General features: G+C 50.2%; 3 protein-coding genes across 6 annotated transcripts in view; 2 read left to right on the top strand and 1 right to left on the bottom strand.

Annotated features, from left to right (window-relative positions):
* WDR83 (WD repeat domain 83) overlaps positions 1–4,685 on the bottom strand; it is a 16,966-nt gene extending 12,281 nt beyond the window's left edge. The window contains exons 1-4 of one of the 4 annotated variants that reach the window (XM_088473934.1): positions 4,587–4,685; positions 3,382–3,511; positions 2,423–2,543; positions 205–310 (exon numbers count right to left, since the gene is read on the bottom strand). In XM_088473934.1, the coding sequence (XP_088330060.1) occupies positions 205–310; positions 2,423–2,543; positions 3,382–3,484 (330 nt within the window). In that variant the 5' untranslated portion in view covers positions 3,485–3,511; positions 4,587–4,685. The other 3 variants (XM_088473935.1, XM_088473937.1, XM_088473938.1) reach the window with 3 other exon arrangements.
* Positions 4,537–16,688, top strand: WDR83OS (WD repeat domain 83 opposite strand). The gene is made up of 4 exons (XM_088473939.1): positions 4,537–4,826; positions 13,958–14,063; positions 15,790–15,887; positions 16,512–16,688. Exons 1-4 carry the CDS (start codon positions 4,777–4,779, stop codon positions 16,576–16,578), a joined length of 321 nt encoding a protein of 106 aa, XP_088330065.1. The 5' UTR covers positions 4,537–4,776; the 3' UTR covers positions 16,579–16,688.
* Positions 16,689–22,291: 5,603 nt separating this feature from the next.
* The window catches only part of MAN2B1 (mannosidase alpha class 2B member 1), a 29,663-nt gene continuing 24,537 nt past the window's right edge, over positions 22,292–27,417 (top strand). The window contains exons 1-10 of the mRNA XM_088473940.1: positions 22,292–22,493; positions 23,854–23,956; positions 24,259–24,432; positions 24,509–24,702; positions 25,298–25,430; positions 25,928–26,073; positions 26,232–26,348; positions 26,497–26,579; positions 26,662–26,782; positions 26,915–26,993. Of these exons, the coding sequence (XP_088330066.1) occupies positions 22,392–22,493; positions 23,854–23,956; positions 24,259–24,432; positions 24,509–24,702; positions 25,298–25,430; positions 25,928–26,073; positions 26,232–26,348; positions 26,497–26,579; positions 26,662–26,782; positions 26,915–26,993 (1,252 nt within the window). The 5' untranslated portion in view covers positions 22,292–22,391. The remainder of the gene's footprint in view (positions 22,494–23,853; positions 23,957–24,258; positions 24,433–24,508; positions 24,703–25,297; positions 25,431–25,927; positions 26,074–26,231; positions 26,349–26,496; positions 26,580–26,661; positions 26,783–26,914; positions 26,994–27,417) is intronic.

A 27,417-nucleotide genomic window follows, 5' to 3' on the forward strand; every position in this document is an offset into this window, starting at 1 on the left:
AGGGCCCGAGTTTGACACCACTGTGTTAGGTGGTTTATAATCACATAGTGAATGTATAGGGAGCACTCTCAGTGACGTCACTGCTCCAGAATGTATTCCTTGGCCTCCGTCACATGGTGGCTCTAATGACACCGGGCTGCTGTCTCTGCGTGTAGCCAACAAGTGAGAAGGTATTAGAGGTATATAAGGTTGTACACTGCTCACCCCTGCGTGTCCACGGAACTTCCTGACCACCAGACCCTGCGCCACATCCCAGAGGATTACGGTTTTGTCGGAACTGCAGGAACACAGCTGGCTGTTGTCACATGACCTGCGGGAAAGCGACACTACTGTAGCGACCAAGAGACTAATAGCAATGAACGGATAAGTCCATACTTATTTATTATCTGTAGAAAAAGCAAATATGTATCTATAGCCGCATTCACACACAACGATTTTGTTACCAACGATTTTATGACCGATTTTCTGTCAGATTTTTTTAAAGTGTGATGAATGTGTTTTTTGAACTACAAACGATTTTTGCATATTAACTTAATGAAAATCGTTGAGTTGACATGTCTGACTGAACTACAAACGTGAACGCGCATGAACGATAATCGGTCATCATTTGACTCAGAAAGTGAACGATTGTTTCAAACGATTATCGTTAAACAATATCGTTTAACGATAATCGTCAAAAAAATCGTTGTGTGTGTATGCAGCTTAAGAAATATATATGTGTGCTCTCTTATACGATTTATCGTGACCTCAGAAATACCTTTTGCAGCAGCGGCTGCGAATCTCGGTAATAAGAAGGATTCTGCAATGCACAATTTTTTGCACACACAACCCTGGGAGAGAGCAGGCAGCCTACAGTGACAGTCTCACAGCTCTACGTACAATAACTAAACTACAGCTCCCATCATCCGTCTCTCCCTGTGACAGGAGCCGAGTAGTAGCAGCTAAAGTTTGAATCCTGCCTGCAGAGAGCAGACACCTGCAGAGAAGGTAACACAGAAAGTGGGAGGGAGCAGGTCAGACAACACTAGGGCTGAGGGTTCAGTACCCAGAGCAACCGAACTATATAATGTTACTTCTCTGGCGACCATGAAGCGATGTGTCTGGTACGCTAAAGTTCACATGTTCCGCATTATATTGGCTGATTGGACCTAATTGGTTTAATGGAAACCTCATGGTCCTTAATGTGGGACGAGCCATTTAGAATAATCATATCTACACATCTCTCCCCTGTCTAAATATTTTCGTGAGCCAGTTCAACTGCCAGTTTCCTTATTAAATAGTAATCTCGCCCTAGTTCTGAGAAATCACGACTCAGCACATCAAAAAGATTAAATACCCAGAATAGCATCCGCTGGGCTAAAGCCTTTAATCCACCTGTACAGGTCAGCGTTTCCGCAGCACACTGACACACAAGTGCGGGCTAAACCTGAGTGTCACACAGAGCTGTGCCCATTCTAAGCTATGCAATAAATCGGTGCACCATTCAAAGGAATTATTACTACTTTTTTTTATTTACCTCCAAAAATATATTTAAATTCAAATGGTATATATATCCGTCGCTGTGCTTTACCTTTTTCCACCTGTCAGGTGATTGCCATAAAGTAACTGTAATAAAGTTACCAGCAAAAATAAAAAACCTCGGGTATTGACTGTGTGTGCCCAATGTCGGCGGGGAGAGAGCAGCCTGTAGCCAATAAGACTCATTGGTGTAGTCACAGCAGCAGGAGATGACTGAGCTGATCACTAGGTAAGTAGTGACCTATCCACTAGTGTGATTATGTTAGCGGGACCAGAGCTACATGTGACAGGTGCAGAGTCACGTTAGTAAGAAGCGGCATAGATTCCACAGGAGGCCACAGACAGAGTTATATAGTAGAAGAAACAGGATCCCAACAGCACAGAGTAGTGATATGAGGAGGGGAATAGTGGCAGCAGGAAACCACCGACTGAGAGTTATATAGTATAAGGAGCAGGGTCCCCAACAGCACAGAGTAGTGATATGAGGAGGCAGCATGTAGTCACAGACTGAGAGTTGTATAGTATAAGGAGCAGGGTCCTCAACAGCACAGAGTAGTGATATGAGGAGGGGAATAGAGACAGCAGGAAGTCACCGACTGAGAGTTATATAGTATAAGGACCAGGGTCCTCAACAGCACAGAGTAGTATTATGAGGAGGGGAATAGAGGCAGTAGGAAGCCATAGACTGAGATGTATATAATATAGGTGACTTATATCCAGCACACATATCACAGAGAGGTCTTCTTAAAGGCCACAGTGACAATGGTTTCCCACAGCCTAGCTGTGACATGTGTGACTGTGTAATACCACCCAACATTTCATAATACAATGAATAGAACAGCACATAAATCTGACAGTATGATTATCAGAGACACAATATATTGCAGAATTGGCACAAGCTCACCCTGCTGCATCCAGCACCTCATACCCATGGCCGCTGTACGTTTTCAGCATTGTTCCCTTATGTGGGTTCCATAGTTTCAGGGACTTGTCACTACCACATGTCATACAGTAATTTCCATCCACTGTCAACACAGAAACAAGTAGAAAATTAGTCTGTCCCTCCCACCACAGGGTAAAGGTACCCATCCATCTGAGATGGATTTCCGTGATCCTGCGATGCGATCGGAAATGCCGATCTACCGGGTGGAAACGCCGGCTGGCCACCATCGATGTTCAGCGATCCGGCACAGGATCGCTGAAATTTTACACGTTAAATGTCCCCAATTTGACAATCACGATTTTTTGATCGCGATCGTCATATCAGGAAAATCCAACATATTGGATTTCTGCAATCCTGCGATGCCGGGTTGCAGACAATACATCGCAGATGGAAGGGTACCTTTACACAGACCCTCCAACATGACCCCTGCCACCCGGTACAAAATGTTCTGCACCTGGACTTCTCTCTTAATTGATTATTGCAGCCACCTGTGGTGAAACACCTGTCTCATCTATTACTTAGCTCAACACAGGCTGCTGCAATCATTAATTAGGTGGGAAGTCCAGGAGCAGAACATTTTGTACCGGGTGGAAGGGGTCATGTTGGAGGGTAGGGTGACACAGACAGGAGGGAGCTGTGACATGGAGTCTGTCCCTCCCACCACAGGGTGACACAGACAGAAGGGAGCTAAGTGACATGGAGTCTGTCCCTCACACCACAGGGTGACACAGACAGAAGGGAGCTATGTGACATGGAGTCTGTCCCTCCCACCACAGGGTGACACAGACAGAAGGGAGCTATGTGACATGGAGTCTGTCCCTCCCACCACAGGGTGACACAGACAGGAGGGAGCTATGTGACATGGGGTCTGTCCCTCCCACCACAGGGTGACACAGTGAGGATAGAGATAGTGTACCCACCGTTAAACCTCACCGCCCTCACGGCTCCCTGGTTACAGGCCAGTCGTCGCTGCAGGTACCGGGGCAGTTCCGGTGGTCGGACTTTGGGCGCTGGAAAGGACATGGTACCACAACAGTCTTACCCTGGTGCCTGAGTAAAAAGAGAAAAAAAACAAAACACATGATATAAGGGATGTGGGGAATTTACCAGTGACCGGGATGTTGGCTGTCAGAAACCAGATAGTGGAAGCCCGACCCGAAATCTCGACGCCTATTTTTAGCCCGACGCCAAAATCCCGACAGCCGGCATCCTGAACGAAGTTAAGTGGGGCTCTGTAAGGTGATAGCAGCAGGCGGGGAGGGTTAGTTTAGGGACCCTAGGGGGAGATTAGGGTTAGGCACCCCCTGGGAAGGGTTAGGCTACAGAGAGGAGGGGGATTAGGCACCCCCCTGGGGAGGTTTAGGGTGCGGGAAGGGGGAGGTTGGGGTTAGGCACCACCAGGGGGAGTTTAGGGATAGGCACCACTAAGGGAGGGTTGTCGGCATCCTGCTTCTTCGGGCTTGCGGCGTCAAGAGATTTCATACCCAACCCCACATATATATATAACCAGAGGAGATATTACAGACCCCTTCCATCAGGTACACAATGCTCTTTGCTCCTGGACTTCCCACTTAATTTAGGATTACAGTCACCTGCAATCATAAACTAGGTGGAAAGTAAAGGAGCAAAGCAATTTGTACCTAATGGAAGGTGTCATGAGGCAGGCCTGGATAATATATACAAGAGTAGTACAGGAAAATGGGAGGATTTGGCATAAAAGGGAGGTAAATTAGATGCACTGTAGCCAATGGTGTGTTACACATACAATCTAAAGTGCATTCTCTGTGCACAACATATAATAATACAGCATATGTACAGAACTCCCCACAGGCCATGGTGATTTATCCGTACACCACAGGCAAGAGTTAGTAACCTGTGGCTCGTCTGCTGCTGTGGTACTATAAATCCAAGCATGCCTGCTGGCAGAACCTGCTGGGACTAGTAGTCCCATAGTTTCCCAAGGGTTACAGATTAGTCGCAGTCTCCCCATGTGGGGATAAACTACAACTCCCATGATGCACCGGCATGGGGATTAGCACGGAAGAGGCGGATGATGATGGGAGTTGTAGTCCGCTGAACGGAAGGGATGGATGACGGGGGTCTCTCTATGATGGCTGCCGGTCACCTGTCTCCCGGACTCGGGGTGTTCACATGGTAATAAATAATGGTTGCGGTACTATACTACCGGGCGCTGCCCCTCTACCACTTCCTGTACGTCACAGCCGGTTCCGGTCCCGGAAGTTCCCTGAACAGCTGGAGATTTGGGCTTGGAAGGTGTGCTTCCAGAGAAAGATAGAGAGCTGGCACCGGTAGACATGACTGGGAACAGCGCGAGTGACCCGAGGAGGCCGGGGAAGGTGCAGAGGTGAGGCCCGGGGGGAGCTAAGCTGTGAGGATGTGGGGGACCTGGGGATCGAATGTCACCCCTTGGGTCCATAGGGGGGAATTAGGGTCAACCCATGGGTTCAGTCAGGGGGGAGGGGGGATGAGTGTCAACCCATGGGTCCAGTCAGGGAGGGGGGGGGATGAGTGTCAACCCATGGGTCCAGTCAGGGGGAGGGGGGATGAGGGTCAACCCATGGGTCCAGTCAGGGGGAGGGGGGATGAGTGTCAACCCATGGGTCCAGTCGGGGGGGGGGGGGGTTGAGTGTCAACCCATGGGTCCAGTCAGGGAGGGGGGGGGGGGGGTTGAGTGTCAACCCATGGGTCCAGTCAGGGAGGGGGGGGGGGGATGAGTGTCAACCCATGGGTCCAGTCGGGGGGGAGGGGGATGAGTGTCAACCCATGGGTCCAGTCGGGGGGGAGGGGGATGAGTGTCAACCCATGGGTCCAGTCGGGGGGGAGGGGGATGAGTGTCAACCCATGGGTCCAGTCGGGGGGGAGGGGGATGAGTGTCAACCCATGGGTCCAGTCGGGGGGGAGGGTGATGAGTGTCAACCCATGGGTCCAGTCGGGGGGGAGGGGGATGAGTGTCAACCCATGGGTCCAGTCGGGGGGGAGGGTGATGAGTGTCAACCCATGGGTCCAGTCGGGGGGGAGGGTGATGAGTGTCAACCCATGGGTCCAGTCGGGGGGGAGGGTGATGAGTGTCAACCCATGGGTCCAGTCGGGGGGGAGGGTGATGAGTGTCAACCCATGGGTCCAGTCGGGGGGGAGGGTGATGAGTGTCAACCCATGGGTCCAGTCGGGGGGGAGGGTGATGAGTGTCAACCCATGGGTCCAGTCGGGGGGGAGGGTGATGAGTGTCAACCCATGGGTCCAGTCAGGGGGGGAATGAGTGTCAACCCATGGGTCTAGTCAGGGGGGAGGGGGGGGGGGGGCGGAGTGTCAACCCATGGGTCCAGTCGGGGGGAGGGTGAGGAGTGTCAACCCATGGGTCCAGTCAGGGGGGGAATGAGTGTCAACCCATGGGTCTAGTCAGGGGGGAGGGGGGGGGGGGGGGAGTGTCAACCCATGGGTCCAGTCGGGGGGGAGGGGGGGGATGAGTGTCAACCCATGGATCCAGCCCAGGGGTGGACAAATGACATTCCTCGGGTCCAAGGCGTGCGGGGGGGGATTGGATGAATGTCAATCTTTGGGTCCAGTGAGGAGTGGACAAATGGCATCCTTTGGGTCCAGTGAGGGTGTGGGACGGATGGCATCCCTTGGGTCCAGCAGGGGTGATGAGTGTCATCCCTTAGGTCCATAAGGGGGCCTTTGGGTCCAAGTAAGACTTGGACATGATGTAGGCCAAGGTAAAAATGTAATTTCTACTTCAGGGTCCATAGGGGGTCCACAGGGTTGACCTTGGGGTATAGCTGGATCCATGGGCACCACGCAGTTAAAGCTTTGCTGCTCCCAGGATGCACTTGGGTCCGTCCTCCTCTATACCCCGCCCCGGCCACAGGCACCTCAGTTTTAGTTGGTGCCCGGCCGGAGTCGGGTCACCCTGCGCAGTGGGGCTGCATAAGCAGCCCCTAAGCTTTATTCTTTATTTAAAAAAAAAAAAAAAAGATTTTATTTTTACTGTCTTCAGAGCGGCAGCATCAGACTGTCCATCTGGACGTCTATGCTGTCGCTCCAACAGCCCCGCTGGCGCTGCGACGCCGGTACTGATCCGGGGATCGCAGCGGGACCCCGGAGTCAGTGCTAGCGTGGCTCCGGGACCACCCAAGGACTGCTGCCGGACTGAAGGGGCCAGGTAAGCCGCGTGCAGCTCTGTCAGCGCTGCACGCGGGGATAATGCAGTCTTCATGCCGCCGGTCTCTGGGGACAGACCGGCGGCGCTAGTAGCGGCGGCGGGCTCCCCCTCTTCAGGCATACCCCGCGTGTCTGCTGGCCCCCGGGGTGTAAGTACCGGCGGGGAACCGGCTTCCCCGGGGGTTTAGTACTAGCAGGGGAGGCAGCCTTCCCTGCTTCAGCGCTCCTCCCCTCAGCCCAGCGCGCCTTCTCTCATGTGTGCTGGCGTCGCTGGGCTGTAATCTCCTGGCCACTCCTCCTCAGAGCTCTCCGGCGGCCATCTTCCTCAGGCAGCATCGCAGAGCTCCCAGGCAGGATTCCAGTGGACCAGTCCCCCTGCGTACCTCTCCCCCTGCAAAGGACAGTGTTCGCAGGTGCGTGGGGGAGGGGTGTTCTTTCTGTGTACCTCACTTATATAAATCTACGTATTTGTGAGGTCAGTCACATACTGCGGAGTGCTCCTTATACGCCTTTCCTCGTTTCGGTGAGACACTTTTTTTGCAAAAAAGTTTGTGTCATGTCTGATGAGGGGAATGCGCGCTCCGAGGCTCCTGTGTTGTTTTCCTGCCGACGCTGTTCGGCAGGGGTTGACGGGGCAGAATTGTCTGAGGACGGTCTGTGCGGGCGGTGCCAGTTGGTACCTGGACCCTCTAAACCCCCGGTGGCGCAGGATCCTCCGTGGGCAATGTTTACGCAAGTGCTGGCGTCAATCGCGGACCGACTTCGGTCCCGACTGCGGCCCCTTCTAGGGCGTTGCCCCAGCCTGCCATGCCCCGTTCCTCGGGTGTGACTCGTCTGGTGCAGTCTCCTCCCGGGTCTCAGACTGTGGGTCCTTATGCGGGTTTGCCGGTATACGTGCAAACCCCCACCGTGCCGCAGCAGTCGATGGTACCTTTTCAGGGGTATCCTCAGGCAGTACCCCCGCCTTGGGTGGACGTCCTCTCCAGCTCTGTTCAGAGTCTGGCGGCTTCGCCCTCGGCTTTTCAGCATATGTTGCACAGTGATTTGCCCCCACGGGTGTCCAAGCGTTCCGTTCCGGCTTCACCGGCGGCTCAGTTCACGGACACGGACGTGTCTTCGGATGACGGGGAGATCCATGAAGACTCTGACTCGGATGCCGGGGCCCAGGAGATGGAGGCTAAGTCTTCCATTAATGTGCCGGCATTGGTTAGGGCGGTGCGGGCCATCCTTCACATTGAGAAGGATGTGCCCGCCCCCAGGTCAAAATACCCTAATTTTAAAAAGGCCAAGGTAGCTTCGACGGTTTTTCCCCTGTCCGATCAATTGACGGATCATATGGCAGGGGCCTGGCAGTTGCCCAGCAAGAGGTTCCAACCGCAGAAGCGGTTGGCTTCGAACTATCCGTTTCCGGAGGCTCATTGCAGGAAGTGGGAAACTCCTCCAGCGGTGGATTCCCACGTTACCCGCTTAATTAAAAGCGCTACGCTGCCTTTGCCGTCGATCTCCTCCCTGAAGGATCCCACGGACAGGAAGGTGGAGACTTGTTTGAAGTCTATTTACTCTCTCTCGGGGGCGGTGGCCCGTCCGTCCATGGCCATCTCTTGGGTGGCTAAGGCCATCGAGAGCTGGGCCAATGCTTTGGAGGATACCTTTCCGGAAGATGCTCCGGAGATCCAGAGAGCGTTGATAGGTCAAATGAGGGATGCGGCTTCCTACATTGGGGAGGCATCGTTAGACGCAAGCCTGCTAACCTCTCGGGAGTCGGCTGCAGCTGTGTCGGCGCGGCGGTCTTTGTGGCTGAGGTCTTGGAGAGCTGACGCTGACTCCAAAAAGGGACTGGAGGCCTTACCTTTTAATGGGGAGTTGCTTTTTGGTCCAGACTTGGACAAAATTGTGGACACTCTGGCTAAGTCTAAATCAGCCTTCCTCCCTTCGGCTTCTGCTCCTACCAAGGTACGGAGCTCTGCTTTTCGGTCCTTTCGGGTTCAGGGCAAGGCAAAAGGTCAGTCCTTCCCGAGGCAGTCGACGACCAAGGCCGCTTCTAAGCCCAAGAAGCAGCCCTGGAGTGCCAGGCGCCCTTCTTCCAAGCAGGAAGATAAACCTTCTGCCTGATGGGACGGGCCTCCCTCTGGGGGACCCCAGAGTGGGAGGCCGACTTCTTCTATTTGCCCAGTGCTGGCACAATACCACCACGGATGCCTGGGTTCGAGAAGTGGTCTCCCAGGGGTACGCCCTGTCTTTTCGGCACAGACCGCCCCACCAGTTTTTCTGCACGAGTCCTTCTCAGGATACGACGAAGTCTTTACAGATTCAGGAAGCTATAGAGTCCTTGCTGAAACCAGGGGTCATTGTTCCCGTTCCTCAATTACAACGAGGGACGGGGTTCTATTCTTCTCTGTTTCTGGTGCGGAAACCCAATGGTTCTCATCGCCCTATCCTCAACTTGAAGTCTCTGAACAAATTCCTCAGAGTTCCCAAGTTCAGGATGGAAACGTTACGTTCCATCATTCTGGCGATGGAACCTGGGGATTACATGGTGTCCCTGGATATCCAGGACGCCTACCTCCATGTTCCGATAGCACCTTCGCACCAGCGGTATCTGAGGTTCGCTATCCTTCAACACCATTACCAGTTCCGGGCGCTACCCTTTGGTCTCTCCACGGCACCGAGGGTGTTCACGAAGATTATGGCGGTCATGGCCGCACATCTTCGGAACCAGAATGTACGGCTACTACCGTATCTGGACGACCTCCTGTTGCTGGCGAGTTCCCCGGAGGTACTGCTTCATCATCTCCACTTGACGGTCGCTTGCCTGCAAGCGCACGGGTGGCTGATAAATTGGAAAAAGTCCTCCCTGATTCCATCTCAGCGGATGGTTCATTTGGGAGCCCTGCTGGATTCTCGGCAGCAAAGGATCTTCCTGACCCCGGAGAAGGTCTCCTCCCTGCAGCTGAGGATACACAGTTGCCTGAACAGTTGCCGCCTGTCGGTCCATTCGGCTATGAGGGTTTTGGGCTCCATGGTGTCGACATTCGACATGGTGGAATTTGCCCAGTTCCATTCCCGGCCTCTACAGGGGCTGATTCTATCGGAATGGAACGGGTTACCTCACCGGTCTCAGTTGCTGGTGTTGTCCCCGGAGGTTCGGCAGTCTTTGGCTTGGTGGCTTCAGACAGCTCATCTGATCGAGGGGCGTCCCTTTTGGATCCCGGACTGCTCACGACGGATGCCAGTCTTCGGGGTTGGGGGGCAGTGACCGGCTCGTTGTCACTTCAGGGTCGTTGGTCTGCGGAAGAAGCTCTTCTTCCCATCAACATTCTGGAACTGCGGGCGGTTTATCGGGCCCTGCAGTCGTCCGGTCCCGCTCTTTACGGACGGCCGGTTCAGGTGCAGTCCGACAACGCCACCACGGTGGCGTATATCAACCACCAAGGAGGAACTCTAAGTCGGGCAGCAATGTCGGAGGTGTCTCGCATCCTTGCTTGGGCGGAGTGTCACATTCCAGCGATCTCGGCAGTCTTCATTCCCGGAGTCCTCAATTGGGAGGCGGACTTCCTCAGCCGTCACAATGTGCATCCCGGGGAATGGTCGCTTCACCCAGAGGTGTTTCAGCTACTCGTGGACAGGTGGGGGCTGCCGGAGCTGGACTTGATGGCCTCCCGTCACAATCACAAGTTGCCCGTTTACGGGTCAAGAACAAGAGACGCAGGCGCCAGTCTGGTAGATGCGCTGTCGGTGAAATGGACGTTTCACCTGGCGTATCTGTTTCCTCCGATATCTTTACTTCCTCGGGTACTGCGGAAATTCAAGCAGGACGGCGGCACGCTCGTGCTGGTTGCTCCGGCGTGGCCCAGACGTCCTTGGTACTCCGATCTGAGGTGTCTCTCCATCGACGCTCCGTATCTTCTTCCTCAGCGTCGGGACCTGTTGTCTCAAGGGCCCTGCCTTTACCCGGATCTGGGTCGGCTGTCTTTGACGGCGTGGCTCTTGAGAGAGCCGTCTTGAGGTCTAGGGGTTTCTCCAGTTCAGTCATTGGTACTATGCTTAGGGCACGCAAGCCTGCCTCCGCACGGATTTACCACAGGGTGTGGCGCACTTACTTTCAGTGGTGTGAATCCAGAAACTATGATCCTCAGGTGTTCCGGGTTTCCAGAATCTTGGAGTTCCTTCAATCTGGTTTGGACCTCGGCTTACGCCTGGCCTCTCTGAAGGTTCATGTGTCTGCATTGTCCGTGTGGTTTCAGCGACGGATTGCTACACTACCGGATGTTCACACCTTTTTCCAGGGTGTTCTCAGGATCCAGCCTCCCTTCGTGCCTCCTGTGGCTCCTTGGGACTTGGCGGTGGTGCTACGGGTCTTGCAGGGTCATCTTTTTGAGCCTCTTGAGGCGGTGGACCTCAAGTGGCTGACGTTCAAGACCGTTTTTCTCCTAGCAATTGCTTCTGCCAGGAGGGTGTCAGAGTTGGGGGCGCTTTCCTGTCGCCCTGCTTTTCTGATTTTTCATCAGGACAGAGCGGTGCTCCGCACTCGTCCTGAGTTTTTGCCCAAAGTGGTCTCGAAGTTCCACATTAATCAGGAACTTGTTGTGCCAGCTTCGTTTGGCTTCGTTTCGCCTGATCTTTCAGCTGGTGAGGCTTCCTTAGATGTAGTCCGGGCACTTAGAATCTATGTGGATCGGACTGCTTCGGTTAGGAAGTCGGATTCTTTGTTTGTCCTCTTCGGTTTTCACAAGAGGGGTTGGCCTGCCAACAAGCAAACGTTACCCCGTTGGCTTCGTTCCGTTATTTGTGAGGCTTATGCACGGGAAGGTTTACCTGTGCCAGCCTCTGTTAAGGCTCATTCCACTCGTTCTGTGGGTCCCTCTTGGGCTGCTAGACGTGCCGCCTCCGCTGTTCAGCTGTGTAAGGCGGCCACTTGGTCTTCAATTCAAACGTTTTTGAGGTTCTATGCGTTTGACACCTTCGCCTCTCAGGATGCATCCTTCGGGCGCCGGGTACTCCTTTCAGCACAGGAGCGTCCCCGCCCTTAGTTGAACTGCTTTGGGACATCCCCAAGGTCAACCCTGTGGACCCCCTATGGACCCTGAAGTAGAAAACAAGAGATATGGTAAGAACTTACCTTTGTTATCTCTGTTTCTACGAAGTCCATAGGGTCCACAGGGCGCCCGCCCTGACGCACCTGGCTTCAATTGGGCTGTGTGGCTGGTCACCGGTTTTCCATCTCCCATTTCTGTGAGTATGGTTTCTTGTGTGTTCCAGTCTTCCTTCTCTCTGTTTAGTCTCCTCCTCCGGCCTTGGCTGCTTACCAACTGAGGTGCCTGTGACCGGGGCGGGGTATAGAGGAGGACGGACCCAAGTGCATCCTGGGAGCAGCAAAGCTTTAACTGCGTGGTGCCCATGGATCCAGATCCAGCTATACCCCAAGGTCAACCCTGTGGACCCTATGGACTTCGTAGAAACAGAGATAACAAAGGTAAGTTCTTACCATAGCTCTTGTTTTACTTATTAACAGCCTATATAATGTTGTCATATGTGGAGAGGTAACCCTAGTTGGAGATGGTGAGAGGTAGGCCTTTTGAGAGGTATCCCTAAATGGAGATGGTGAGAGGTAGGCCTGTTGAGAGGTATCCCTAAATGGAGTTGGCGAGAGGTAGGCCTCCGTAGAGGTAGCCCTAGTTGGAGATGGCGAGAGGTAGGCCTCCGTGGAGGTAGCCCTAGTTGGAGATGGCGAGAGGTAGGCCTCCGTGGAGGTAGCCCTAGTTGGAGATGGCGAGAGGTAGGCCTCCGTAGAGGTAGCTCTCTATGTTGGAAGGGCAGGGGGTGGCGTAGATAGGGAGTAAAGTTTGTTGGTGGAGAGGTAGGCAATTGATCAGATGAAGAGGGAGGACTGTGGGGGAGAGTTGGGTTGGTGGTTCCCATCCCTAAGAACACCTAACGCTGATAGCCTGGATAAGAGCGACTGGTCATGTTTTCTCCGGCAGGCTCGATTTGTCTTAAGGTGAGCACACACCTAAGCGATATATCTACAGATGATGGCCGTACATACACACTGAACAACCATCATCTGCATGCTGCAGCGAGTCCCGGCCGGGGCGTGTCCCAGCGGGTGGGGGGCATGTCCAGCCACCTCCCCGCGGCTGCTGCTGTGTGTGTGTACAGGCGGTGCGCCAACATAGCTGTCCATCGGCTGCGCAGCCAATGCGTTATGTCTGTGAACGAAGTCGTTCAGACATATCGCTGGTACACACTGGCCAAGGTGCAGCAGGTATATTGATATATTGGCCGATCAATTAATCGGCCAATATATCTGTCAGTGTTTACCCAGCATTAGGCAAGCACGTTGCCTGGGTTTAGGAATTGGACTGAGTTTAAATCTCCCAGTCATCTTTCCCTGACTGGTGTCTCCTCCTGCCATTGTCAGTATAGCCAGGGACAGGGTTGGAAACAAAGTTGTATTTTTTTTAGTTTTTTTTTATGGAAAAAAAAAAAGTAATCCTGCTTATTATATTAATACTGTGAAACATTGCTATGTATTAGAAACCTTGATCAACCATGTTTTAATGCTTTTTAACCATGGTTGGAAAAGAGGGGTGTTTTTTTTTTTTTTTCTAACCGTGACTGGGGAGCATCTGAAATCTGGTCCCTAGTGGGTGACTGGGGACGATGACACAGGAGGCATAAGTTAATTCTATGTGATAGATGTGAAATAGGTGCGGGTAATACAGGTAAAGGCCTAGCTTGTAGTGTAATGCTGATTTTCTGGCAAAGTCAGCGATGGGGGATGTGGAGATTTATTATCCATTTAGTAAGTGATGTAAACCGAGCTGACGTGTAAGGAAATGTCACAATGTACATGTCGCCCTCTGTGAGCCCACGTCCCTCCGTCCTGACCCTAGGAATAGGGATTACATACGGTTGTGAAGGCCAGCTTGGCTATTCTAGATGCAGTTTGGGAAAACTATGCAAATTTCAAGGCTCCAGTGATTCATTCTCTGTGTACGGAACAACTTCCTACACTGTTCCAGATCTGTCCTTCATGATTCACTGATGGATCTGATTTATTCTGGATTATCTGTTTCCGTCTCTCTTTCGCTCACACCAGGCTGTTGGTGCTTATAACTTTTTCCCATATACAATAAGGGACATTTATACTTCCTGCACAGGAAATAGGTGCAGAGAGTCTGGTTACACCATCTTTTTCCTGTGCCTTCGTTGTCTTTACCGTGCCCCCCCCCCACCCCACCCCGATATAACTGTACACCTGTTATGTTTGGGATTCTTGCCAGTACTAAATTCAACATCTCCGTAAATCCACAGGTACAAAGTGCCCACCTCCGAGAGCTCCCCAACTCTGGATGACCCAACCCCGGATTACATGAACCTGTTGGGTATGATATTCAGTATGTGCGGCCTGATGCTAAAGGTGAGGCCAGTATGTGTCCCACCATGTGTAATGCATTGCTTAATGCTTACATTATACCGTGGTGTACATATGTTACTTGGTGTTTTTCTGTGCAGCTGAAGGATGTGTTAGGGCCTTCTACTGTGGCTACCTAGCTATTCAGGCAAACCTCCTCGAGTGTGTGTATGTGTGTATATATATGTGTGTGTATGGGCACTAGGGGGAGGGTTAGGGTTTTGCTACAGGAGGAGAGGTTTAGGCACTAGGGGCAGGCGAGGATTAGGGTTATGCTACAGGCGGGGAGGGTTAGGCACTATAGAGAGGGTTAGGGTAAGGCTATGGGAGGGGAGAATTAGGGTTAGATTTACACTACAGGAGGGAAAGGTTAGGCACTAGGGGGAAGTTTAGGGTTATGTTACAGGAAGTGAGGATTAGGGTTAGGCTATGGGAGAGGAAGATGCCCAAAGGTGAGTGTAAAGGTTAAGGGCCCCATACATCTTCTGACCCCCGATTGGACTGGAACAGCCGATCCGCTGGTCGGAAATGCCGCTCAACGGCCGTAGATGATTACCGATCCATCAGGGAATTGGTGAAATTCTTCATGTTAAAAATCCCAGATTTGCCATGCGCAACCAAAATATGAGCAGAATCCGCAAATCAATGAAATCCAACATGTTGGCTTTAACTGATGCCCTGACCCTGGCGTCGGGGGATCTGGGTATTGGCCTAATACATCGCAGATATATGGGGCCTTTAGGCACTAGAGGGAGGGTTAGGGTTAGACTATATTGGAGGGTTAGATGTTAGGGTTCAGGATTAGCTGGAAGTCATCCTGACGTCACCTCCGGACCCGGAAGGCGCTACAGGAGCCGCCGTACCAGGTAAGTCGCCACTAGACCACCAGAGATGTTTTTTCGACATGACTAATGTCAACAAAATGTATCGCACCTGTCCAAGCAGATTTGGTTATTTTCAGAAGCACTCTTGGGTATGTACATTGTATCTACACAACCAATCCATTGCCCTTTCTAAGAGTGTCAGATTAATGAGAAGTACGACAGTGACACCAATAATGTCTGGCTCTCCTTGGTATTTCTGCTCTGGATTTAATCGCTCATCGCAGTGAAGACACTCCTCACATTAAGGAGACTGCAGCACTACGGATCATCTTCCACCAGAGAGAGTCTGAACACCATCCCCATTCCTTTACACATTTTAGACAGTAGATGGCAGTAGTACGAAGTATGCGATTCTATAGATCGATTATAGATCTATCGATCATCTCCAGATATTAGTCTTTTGTTACAGATGTAAGCTTAATATTACATTTATCATGTTGCATATATAAGATTAATTCTAATGCACTGTTTTTTGGGGGTTTTTTTTGTAAATCGCTCCTTCCACAAAGGGATACAAGAATAAGCAAATTGGCCTGGACAAAATATTTTTGAAGCGCTCTATGCAATAGGAAACCATATCAGGGCATGTTCTGCTAATGAGAAAGCAGATGGCCTATGTAGCTTTCATAGATGAGTTCAAGGCTTGTCACAGATGTTGCTTTCTGCCTTACATAATATGCAAAAGTTTCCATCCTTTACCAGAACTTGAGATTGTTCACATTGCAGGTATACTTGCAGTACAGCTTAGTGAGACTTGCTGCCCCCTGGTATCGGCAATCTACTGTGACGGGCTGGCTGCCGTGTCCTTCACTGGGAATAATGAGATTTATTTTTCCTGTGTCTTCCAGCTGAAATGGTGCGCCTGGATTGCTGTATATTGCTCCTTCATCAGCTTTGCAAATTCTCGCAGCTCAGAAGATACCAAACAGATGATGAGCAGTTTCATGTGAGTGCCAGTGTGAGACGAGGACTCTGGAGCGCTGTTACTGGGAGAGGCCAGTAGAGGGAGGCGGTGATGCTGGAGAGAATGGGGACAGCCAGTGGCTACTGAAACAGGGAACCACTGATTGTCGATGAGGCGAGCTGGGTCACTGTGCATATTGTAGCCAGAACCAATATCCAAGAAGATGCAGCCTGTTCAATCTCTAGGATGGGCTGTTTTGTCATAAATATAGTTTGAGACTGCAAAGATTTTGTGTGCGAGATCAAGTGTTTGTTGATTTAGCCTATCCAATCATTAGGAACCAGTACCTCATGAATATTAATCAAACATGAATATTAGGTGCTGCCTTAGTAGTGTCAGTAGCTCACTTTCATATAGAGGACTGTTACACACACACACTAGCTGGTGATGTGAGGTACATAGTCAGCAGGAAAGTTGCACAATCCTGGCTTTGGCTCCATGTGAGCTGCAGTGATTATGTCCCTCAAGTGTATTAGTCTCTTGGCTGGTGATGGAATTTTGGGGAGGGGGGGAATAATCTGTAATTGATGTCTAATCCTTCCCCCAGGAAAATCATTTTAATCGAGAAACATTTAATATTTGTATTTTTTTATTTATTTTTTGTAGGTTATCAATTTCTGCTGTGGTCATGTCCTACCTACAGAACCCGCAGCCCATGTCTCCGCCGTGGTGACCCCGGTCTTTTCCCAGCTCAGCAGATTGTGTCGGACATCCAACAATCTCGCCCCTCTTCCTCCATGCCTCATAGGACTGACCATTATTAATAAAGACTGGTGCTTTTTATGTTGTGTTTGGAGTGTTCTTATAATGAGGGGGGGTTTTGAGGGTCCTACTGTTCCCTTGTACTAGGCGGCAGGACACATTGCTCCAATACTTGGGGATATCTGTATAGCTACTGCTGGCACTCACAAATGTATATGAAAAGCTTTCTATGGTTTGAATGTCAGATGTTTGACAACAAATGTACATTTGCTGAGTAGCATGGGGCATGCTATTGTTCTCTGGTGTCAGTCACGTTCAGCTGCTACATTTAAAGCCATGAGCGCTGTCCATTTCCGCACCCTGAAAGTACATTTTATCTCGCTTCAAATTTCTGCATGGTGCTATGTTATCTCACTGATAACTTATTGTATTAGCAGAAGTACCCGGTAAGTGGTAAATGTCACAGGGACATTTATGTGACTTCTGCTTCTATTGTTGGGCAGGTTTTGTAACTAGGGGACGCTGCTGCCTGTACACAACACTCATTCACAATGTGCGGACGCAGATGGGGCGCCTGTTTCAGACGGAACTCTTGCACCCAGCATAGGGCTCGTGCAAGTCCCAATGATGATGGCTGTGGACACAAGAAGAGTGGGCAGGATAGGCTTCCACATGCTTTTGCACAGGTTACGGCATTAGCATAATGTAGTGGGCAGACATCCGTGGCCAGATGGAAAAGCAGCTGCAATTTAGAAATAATATTGAAGAATAATTATTTTTTTTAAATAAAAACCCCACATCTCTCCCCTTCTCAGTGACCAAGCAATCATTTGTGTAAATGTAATATCTGTTTCTGAACGGGCCCATACTTATTACTGCAAATGTAACGGCTGCTCTTGAGCTGACGGGAAATCGGTGGTTGCGCTTGTCCGCTGCGTGCACGGAAGGGCCTTGAACTGGCGAAGGATCAGCTGGGATAACAGTAAATCAGAGCAAGTTCGGGGGGGGCATAATGTGTGGACGAGACCAGAAGAGTTCAGTAAAGTCTATAGCTGAGACCATGCCAGCACCTACAGAGCCCCAATCCTGGCCTGATTTATGAAATCACACCTCTCGCTGACACTTCAGATGTACTAACACATAGAGGTATTGGATGGGGCTGACACATAAAGGGCCTGATTCAGAGTTAGGAGTAAGCAAAAATAGGAGCAATTTGCTCCTGGACCAAACCATGTTGCCATGCAAGGGGTGCATATTTTATTTTTTGCATGCAGGGAATGAATTGGCTGCTTTTCATGTAGGGAAAAAATACTGGCAGCTAGGACATAACCCAACTCTAAGAGGTTGGTTTACTAACATTGGGTTTACAATGATGGCTGATGATTGGCGGCTTTGACCGATTGATTTCAAAGGTCAATAGTAATTAATGGCAAACCAGTCTGGCTATTACTGTTGCCCCCATGAAATCCATTAGCCAAATCAGCCAATGGATAGTAAAACTACCCTCAGTCTCCCCCATATATGTAGGGGGGACCACTACTGGGGACACTGCATAGGGGGGGGACCACTACTGGGGGCATTATATAACTGCATAGGGGAGACTACTACTGGGGGCATTATATAAGGGGCACTATTCATTATTTGGTGGTCACTGTTACGCTCTATGCATTATCTGGCGGCCACTTACGCTCTATGCATTATCTGGCGGTCACTTATGCTCTATGCATTATCTGGCGGTCACTGTTACGCTCTGCATTATCTGGCGGTCACTGTTACGCTCTATGCATTATCTGGTGGTCACTTACGCTCTATACATTATCTGGCGGTTACTGTTACACTCTATGCATTATCTGGCGGTCACTGCAATGTTCCCTGCATTATACGGTGGTCACTGGGATATTCCCAGCATTATAATGTGTTCACTGGGATGTTCCCAGCATTATATGGTGGTCACTGGGATATTCCCAGCATTATATGGTGGTCACTTCAATGTATTATCTGACAGTCACTTTATTAAAAATGCTACTTTATTTGCTGTAAAATGCTAAATGGTTCTGCCATGTTGGTAAATGGAATAATAATGCAGCTGTCCTTATGTTATATATTATGTTATGTTATATATTTTGTATGTGTTACTGATACAAATGTTCCTGGTGTTTGTGTTACTGTAGGAAGCAGCCATCCCACCAGGCTATTCTCCCCTCCTTCCCCCCCCCTCTCCCCCCAAAATGTTATATATTATGTTATGTTATATATTTTGTATGTGTTACTGATACAAATGTTCCTGGTGTTTGTGTTACTGTAGGAAGCAGCCATCCCACCAGGCTATTCTCCCCTCCTTCCCCCCCCCCCCCTCCCCCCAAATTACCGATTTGTACCCTATGTTACTGATAATGGAAGAAGATCCCTAGGGGTGTAAGTTGAGGTCTATGAGCCCCAGTAAAACTCTATTAGACTGACCACCAAACACCCTGCTCCCTCATTTTTATTACCAATGTTACCTAATTATCCTCCTGTATTGTTTTGACACATGTATTCTAAGTATTTTTATTTGGTAATCTAGACACCATGGACAACAAACATGTAAATTAATATTATTTGTTTATATGGCGCCACAAGTGCAGCGCCATCTCTTCCATTGGACTTGTTGGGCAGTTGCCCAAGGGCCCGCAGCTTCAAGGGGCCCACCAACCTGTCCCCCTGCAGCTGCGGCCAGTTGGTAAATTTTAATTTTCAAAAGCACTCTCAAACCTCCCCACCAACACCAACCCCCGGTGACGAGCGACCATTCCTGTGAATGGGTGGGTAGGGGCCCCAGTGCATTGCTTTGCCCAGGGCCCACACTGCTGTTAAGACAGCCCTGCACAAGTGTTCCGCAGTACATAGGTTGACTTACAATACAGGAGGATAATATACATTGCTATATTCGTGACCATAACACCCAGATAGGCAACAGAGCAAAGCAACCAAGTGTTAGGTGCCCTTGTGGGGAGTAAGAAGTAGATGAAAGTAGAGTTAGGAGAAGCACAAGAGGGTAGAGGGCCCTGCTCATAATACCTTACATTCTAAAGGGGAAGGACAGACAAACAGGTGTGACACAGATGGGGTAGGCAGGGAGGAAGGAATATGTAGCAGAAAGTTAAGATGAGAGCTGGTAAAAGGTAGTAAAGGCTGCAATGCGGTAATAGAATTAGATCACATGACTGAAAGCGTGTCACATGCTTTGCTTAAATTCTGCCCTAGGATTAAGCCCCATTGACATCTGAGCCCTCTACAATTATTTGGGTGCAGCTGGGGGTCTGGTTTCCTATCAGTACTACTGTGGTATGCGTATAAGGGGCTCTACTACTGTGGCATTACGTGTATAAGGGGCACTACTGTGGCGTTACGTGTATAAGGGGCACTACTACTGTGGCGTTACGTGTATAAGGGGCACTACTACTGTGGCATTGTGTATAAGTAGCACTACTACTGTGGCATTACGTGTATAAGGGGCACTACTACTGTGGCATTACGTGTATAAGGGGCTCTACTACTGTGGCATTATGTGTATAAGGGGCACTACTACTGTGGCATTACGTGTATAAGGGGCTCTACTACTGTGGCATTACGTGTATAAGGGGCACTACTACTGTGGCATTACGTGTACAAGGGGCACTACTACTGTGGCATTACGTGTACAAGGGGCTCTACTACTGTGGCATTACGTGTACAAGGGGCTCTACTGTGGCATTACGTGTACAAGGGGCTCTACTACTGTGGCATTACGTGTACAAGGGGCTCTACTACTGTGGCATTACGTGTACAAGGGGCACTACTACTGTGGCATTACGTGTACAAGTGGCACTACTACTGTGGCATTACGTGTACAAGGGGCTCTACTACTGTGGCATTACGTGTACAAGGGGCTCTACGGTGGCATTACGTGTACAAGGGGCACTACGGTGGCATTACGTGTACAAGGGGCACTACTACGGTGGCATTACGTGTACAAGGGGCTCTACTACGGTGGCATTACGTGTATAAGGGGCACTACTACTGTGGCATTACGTGTATAAGGGGCACTACTACTGTGGCATTACGTGTATAAGGGACTCTACTACTGTGGCATTATGTGTATAAGGGGCACTACTGTGGCATTACGTGTACAAGGGGCTCTACTACTGTGGCATTACGTGTACAAGGGGCACTACTACTGTGGCATTACGTGTACAAGGGGCACTACTACTGTGGCATTACGTGTACAAGGGGCTCTACTACTGTGGCATTACGTGTACAAGGGGCACTACTACTGTGGCATTACGTGTACAAGGGGCTCTACTGCTGTGGCATTACGTGTACAAGGGGCTCTACTGCTGTGGCATTACGTGTACAAGGGGCTCTACTGCTGTGGCATTACGTGTACAAGGGGCACTACTGCTGTGGCATTACGTGTACAAGGGGCACTACTGCTGTGGCATTACGTGTACAAGGGGCTCTACTGCTGTGGCATTACGTGTACAAGGGGCTCTACTGCTGTGGCATTACGTGTACAAGGGGCACTACTGCTGTGGCATTACGTGTACAAGGGGCTCTACTACTGTGGCATTACGTGTACAAGGGGCTCTACTACGGTGGCATTACGTGTACAAGGGGCACTACTACGGTGGCATTACGTGTACTAGGGGCACTACTACGGTGGCATTACGTGTACTAGGGGCACTACTACTGTGGCATTACGTGTATAAGGGGCACTACTACGGTGGCATTACGTGTATAAGGGACTCTACTACGGTGGCATTACGTGTATAAGGGGCACTACTACTGTGGCATTACGTGTATAAGGGGCTCTACTACTGTGGCATTACGTGTATAAGGGGCACTACTACTGTGGCATTACGTGTATAAGGGGCACTACTACTGTGGCATTACGTGTATAAGGGCCACTACTACTGTGGCATTACGTGTATAAGGACCACTACTACTGTGGCATTACGTGTATAAGGGGCACTACTACTGTGGCATTACGTGTATAAGGGACTCTACTACTGTGACATTACGTGTATAAGGGACTCTACTACTGTGGCATTATGTGTATAAGGGGCACTACCATTGTGGCACGTGTATAAGGGGCACTACTGTGTAGCGTAACGTGAATAAGGGACACTACTGTGATGTGAATCTGGCACTACGTGCGTTGTAATGTGAATTGGATTGAGCTACTGTGTGGCGTCATTTGAATTGGGGGTCCTTATGTGTTGTCAAGCCCTTTACTTGTGAGACCACACCTCTTCAGGGTACCTTTATAGAATATGGGTGGGAGGGCGCAAATTTATAGTTTGCAGAGGGAGCGCGGAACACCCTACCACCAGCCCTGGATCTCATGATCCCCTTGTGCCTCATTATCCCCCTGTGCTGGGGTCTCATCACACCCCTCTGAGTCATCATCCCCCTGTGCTGGGGTCTCATCACCCCCCCCCCCTGTACCTCATTATCCCGCTGTGCTGGGGCCCCATAATGCCTGTGCTTCATAATCCCTTGGTGCTTTAACCCCCTGTGCTGGGGTCTCATCATCCCCCCCTCCCCTTACTGGCCGCTGTGTACTGTAACGGCGGCCGCGTTTATCAGCCTGATCAGCAGCTCCATCACGTGATCGGCGGCAGAGCGCTGCCATTGGCCGGTGAGTGGCAGCGGGGGGCGTGGCTTGGGGGGGATGACAGATCACATGACCCGGTGTAAATCCCCTGCTGCTGCCGCTGCTCCCGGTATCGGCGGTCGGGTCTCCGCTAGTGGCTGACAGGCGGGATGGTGATGATGGGGAGCTACGGCCGCTGTGCGCTCCTCTTGCCGCTGTCACTGCTGCTGCTGGGGGGATGTGTGCGCCGGAGTTCGGGCTGCGGAGACCAGGTGAACGTTCGGGGGGTCCCTGTGGATAGAGGAAGCGCTCGTTTAATTTTACTTCCCGGGTAGAAAGGAGCTTGGGTGGGGAGGTGTTACGGAGTCATGAGGTCTGAGGGACACAGTGGCCCCTTGAGTGAGGGGAATATTGGGGAGATGTTGGGTGCAGGGGCCATTGTGTTGGGTAAAGAGAGTCTCAGGGGCTAGTCAGGTAGAGGGTCTCAGGGGCCAGTATGTGTGGGGAGGGGATAAAGGGTCTCAGAGGCCAGTGTGTGTATGTGAGGAGAGGGGATAAAGGGTCTCAGGGGCCAGTGTGTGTATGTGTGGGGAGGGGATAGAGGGTCTCAGGGGCCAGTGTGTGTATGTGTGGGGAGGGGATAGAGGGTCTCAGGGGCCAGTATGTGTGGGGAGGGGATAGAGGGTCTCAGGGGCCAGTGTGTGTATGTGTGGGGAGGGGATAGAGGGTCTCAGGGGCCAGTGTGTGTATGTGTGGGGAGGGGATAGAGGGTCTCAGGGGCCAGTGTGTGTATGTGTGGGGAGGGGATAGAGGGTCTCAGGGGCCAGTGTGTGTATGTGTGGGGAGGGGATAGAGGGTCTCAGGGGCCAGTGTGTGTATGTGTGGGGAGGGGATAGAGGGTCTCAGGGGCCAGTGTGTGTATGTGTGGGGAGGGGATAGAGGGTCTCAGGGGTCAGTGTGTGTATGTGTGGGGAGGAGATAGAGGGTCTCAGGGGCCAGTGTGGGGAGGGGATAGAGGGTCTCAGTGGTCAGTGTGTGTATGTGTGGGGAGGGGGTAGAGGGCCTCAGGGGCCTGTGTGGGTAGGGGGTAGAGGGCCTCAGGGGCCAGTGTGTGTATGTGTGGGGAGGGGGTAGAGGGGCCAATGTGTATAACTGCAGAGGGGCTAAGGGGCAGTTGTGTATGTCTGTGGATGGGCATAAAAGAGCTTGGGGGGCCAATGTGTGTGTGGGGAGGGAGTAGGAGGGTTCAGGGGTCAGTATGTGTATCTGTGGGGGATAGAGGGTCTCATGGGCCATATGTGTGGGAGGAATAGAGGGTCTTGGGGGCCAGTGTGTGCATGGGTGGAATGGAGGGGCTCAGGGGCCAGTGTGGGAGAAAGAGAGGGGCTTAGGGGCTAGTGTGTGGCAGAGGATGAGATGAGGTTGGCGTTGTCTGGTGCTAGGTGGTGAGATGAGACCATGCAGTGGCAGGAGATGAGGTTGGCGTGGTCTGGTGTTAGGCAATGTGAAGAGATGATGAAGATATTGAGTGATATTGAGTGACCAGAGGAGAGTGTAATGTGTGTGTGTGTGTGTGTGTGTGTGGCTGTGGAGCAAAGATCAATAATTATATAAGACGTTCTTGTCCTGTAGACCTGTCCACCAGCTCCTGATGGCTTTCTGAACGTGCATCTCATTCCTCATACTCACAATGATGTGGGCTGGCTGAAGACTGTGGATCAGTATTACTATGGAGGTGAGGGAAAGTGCACTGGAAGGTCCTTATGTATGGGAGCAAGTGACCACACTTCTGAAGTGAGAGGTCAGATTACTGTAGTAATGTCAGCAGAAATCCCTGCACTTCTGACTTTATCGTCTCTGTAAAGCAACGTCACACTTTATTGCAAGAAGCACAAGAAGTCTCTCTCAGATTCTTATCTCGTACAGGAAACACAGTACAGCTTGCTATCTTGTCTACCCCAGAACACAAGCATATTAACCCTCAGTGCTCATGTTCTGACAGTATCTGATTTGTTGTATGGATAATGTGTCTTCCAGGCCGTAATATCATTCAGCATGCAGGGGTGCAGTACATCCTGGATTCGGTCATCGCACAGCTGCTCGCGGACCCCAGGAGGCGCTTTATTTACGTGGAGAGTGCGTTTTTCTGGCTCTGGTGGAAGCATCAGAAGCCATCTGTACAGAGAGACGTAACTCAACTGGTCCAGGAAGGTGAGCAGTAAGGTCCCACCTGCCATTGGGTCACACTACATATTTAATACACCAACCATATCCATCTGTCTCTCAGGTCGCTTGGAGTTCATCAATGGCGGTTGGTCTATGAACGACGAAGCCGCCACACATTACAGTCCAATAATTGATCAGATGACCCTGGGCTTGCAGTTCCTACAGTCCACGTTTGGGGAGTGTGGCAGACCCCGGGTGGCCTGGCACATTGATCCCTTTGGGCACTCCCGGGAACAAGCTTCACTGTTTGCCCAGGTGAGCGACGGCATCCAAGAGTGTAAGCTCTACGGCCCAGCATTCTTATAACGTGCTTCCTCTTTGTAGGGAAGTCACTGTATGTTAGTGTCACCATATTGTGCAGGACGTCCCACACTTTCAAGTAGTTCCTCATTCTATGTTGGGCTGAAGCTCACCTTATGTATCCTTTGTTTGGATCGAATTACAATACAAACTATCCAGAAAGAGAACTAGTTATATTAAAGTTTGCAGAAACCCCCCCCCCCCCCCCCCCCCCAAATGGCTCTTTCATTTCCTCCACTGTTCAACTTTCCATCGCTGCCCATTTCTGCCTCTATTCAGTATTGGCTAGAATTCAGACATTAAATAAAATGTTTCCTGTCTCTTAGGTTAATATATAAGCACTTAAATGGGGAATTCATTGTAACAATAATATACTTAATACTGATTTTAAAGTTTACTTGTTGCCTACGCACTGTGATTGCCTGTACCAAGCATGCCAGTGGGGTAGTGTCTAGTTCGGTTTTATGCTTTAGCGAACTGCATTTATATTCACGATAGAAGGAAAAATCCGCCCTGCTAATGTCCCTGTAATATCCTCCATGTCTGGCAGATGGGCTACGAAGGGCTGTTCTTTGGTCGGCTGGATTATCAAGATAAGGAAAATCGGGAGGAGACAAAACAGATGGAGATGATCTGGAGGGGAAGCGATGACCTAGTGCCCCCAACCGCTGATCTTTTCACTGGTCCGTCAGTAGATGCTCTGCCTTACTAGACTCTGGAATATGTGATTAATTAGCAAAGCTGTCATGTAATGCAACAACATTATTTAAAGTTGTCTAGAAGATGTTAGTGTCTTTTACATTACTTAGGAATTAGTGTCTGCATTGAGGCACGAGGTTCATAGTTCATGTATAAGTTTAATGGTTTTTAACCTAGAAAATGTCTCCATCAGGTGTCGGTGATGGCTCCACCTTAATGACCTAGTACAGGGGCCTGGCAAGCTGTTGCACTACCCATGCCCGGACAGTTTTGGCATGACCTAACAGCAAAACTGTGGCATGCTGGGATGTCTAGTTCCCCATGACCTAGATGGTATCTTTTCTTTGGGTCTTATACATATATAAGATAATAGTTTATCTGAGATCCCTGTCGTCCTTTAATATGTCAGAAAGTGACTAGTATAAAAGTGACTGGGTAATACGGAACCTATGTGCACTGGTAACTCTCTGCTCGTCCCCAGGTGTCCTTCCCAATGGATACAACCCACCAGAGGGATTTTGTTGGGATCAGTCTTGTAAAGATTCTCCAATTATGGATGATCCGCTGATGGAGGATTATAATGTGGATGCTGTCATTGATGCCTTCCTGAAGATCGTAGACAAACAGGTATAGGTGGGAGACATATGGAATGAGGTGTGTACATGCTCTGTGTATGTAGATCTTCTGTAGGCGTGATGTCATGGTGTAGTAGTGGGAGGATATAAGTGTGTGTGTATATATACAATGTATGTGTAATGATTATTGCTGTCACAACTCTATCTTAGTCACAGAAGTATCGCTCCAATCACATCGTCATGACAATGGGGTCTGACTTCCAATATGAGAACGCCATCCCGTGGTACAAGAACATGGACAAACTCATTGATCTGGTTAATGCTAAGGTGAGGCAGCAGCTCTGAGCCCCTATAGTAAGTGACTGTACCCATGGGGGAGATGTATCAAAGCTTGGGGAGAGATAAAGTGGGGGGGGGGGGGGGGGAGCGCAAGCAGGGTCTGTAACATGGATTCTCTCTCTCTGCTTCTCCCCAGCAAAGAAATGGAAGCAAAGTGAATGTGATCTATTCTACGCCGAGTTGTTACCTGAATGCGCTGAACAGGGCACCGCTACGCTGGTGAGGATAGAACACGTGAGGTGTATGTGTCCTGCGTGTGTGTTATTAGTGGTCATCATCAGTCTGATTCTCTGTCTCTCAGGCCAATGAAAACGGACGATTTTTTCCCGTACGCGGACGGTGCTCACATGTTCTGGACGGGATACTTCACCAGCCGCCCGGCCTTCAAGCGCTACGAGAGACTCAGTAACAACTTCCTGCAGGTGATACGCGGTTTATATTGTCTTCATAATGGGCTGTAATGAGGTATAAACTGTTACTGCCCATTACTCAGGCTGTGATCCTGCTGCCACTTACCAACATCCTCTCCTTATTGTCCTTTCTATAAATATCAGGTCTGCAACCAGCTGGAGGCTCTGACTGGGCCAGCGGCTACTCATGGACCGTATGGGACCAGCAGCAGCTTGGTGCTCAGTGAGTATCCTCACCCCTCCTGCACAGTAACCCAGCTCCTGAGTGTCTTATTACCCCCCTGTAACATCTTATTACAGTAACCCAGCTCCTGAGTGTCTTATTACCCCTGTAACATCTTATTACAGTAACCCAGCTCCTGAGTGTATTACCCCTGTAACATCTTATTACAGTAAATACATATGGTGATTACTACGCTAGGTATTGAGTAGTTTTTATATTCTGTATAGGAATATATAGTATAAAAATCAGTAAGTCTGCTCTCTAATGAATAAACATGAGTCTTGTTTATATCTCTCTAATCATGGTTTATTTTAATAAAAGCATGAGCACATCTTAAAGAAGAAAAGAAAAAAAAACTCAACTCAAAAGTAAATACTTCACATACAGAGTAACAAATGTAAACTCAGAAATAGTAAAAAATGAA

The sequence above is a fragment of the Taudactylus pleione genome, unplaced genomic scaffold, assembly GCF_031769625.1.
Source record: "Taudactylus pleione unplaced genomic scaffold, aTauple2 ptg000145l, whole genome shotgun sequence".
Lineage (NCBI taxonomy): Eukaryota > Metazoa > Chordata > Amphibia > Anura > Myobatrachidae > Taudactylus > Taudactylus pleione.

Bases quoted from the DNA above. Each gene is read 5' to 3' on its own strand.
- WDR83OS (XM_088473939.1), top strand. From the start codon at position 4,777: ATGACTGGGAACAGCGCGAGTGACCCGAGGAGGCCGGGGAAGGTGCAG. The intron at 4,827-13,957 runs GTGAGGCCCGGG...GTAAATCCACAG, and splicing joins AGGCCGGGGAAGGTGCAGAG to GTACAAAGTGCCCACCTCCG. The intron at 14,064-15,789 runs GTGAGGCCAGTA...TGTGTCTTCCAG, and splicing joins TGTGCGGCCTGATGCTAAAG to CTGAAATGGTGCGCCTGGAT.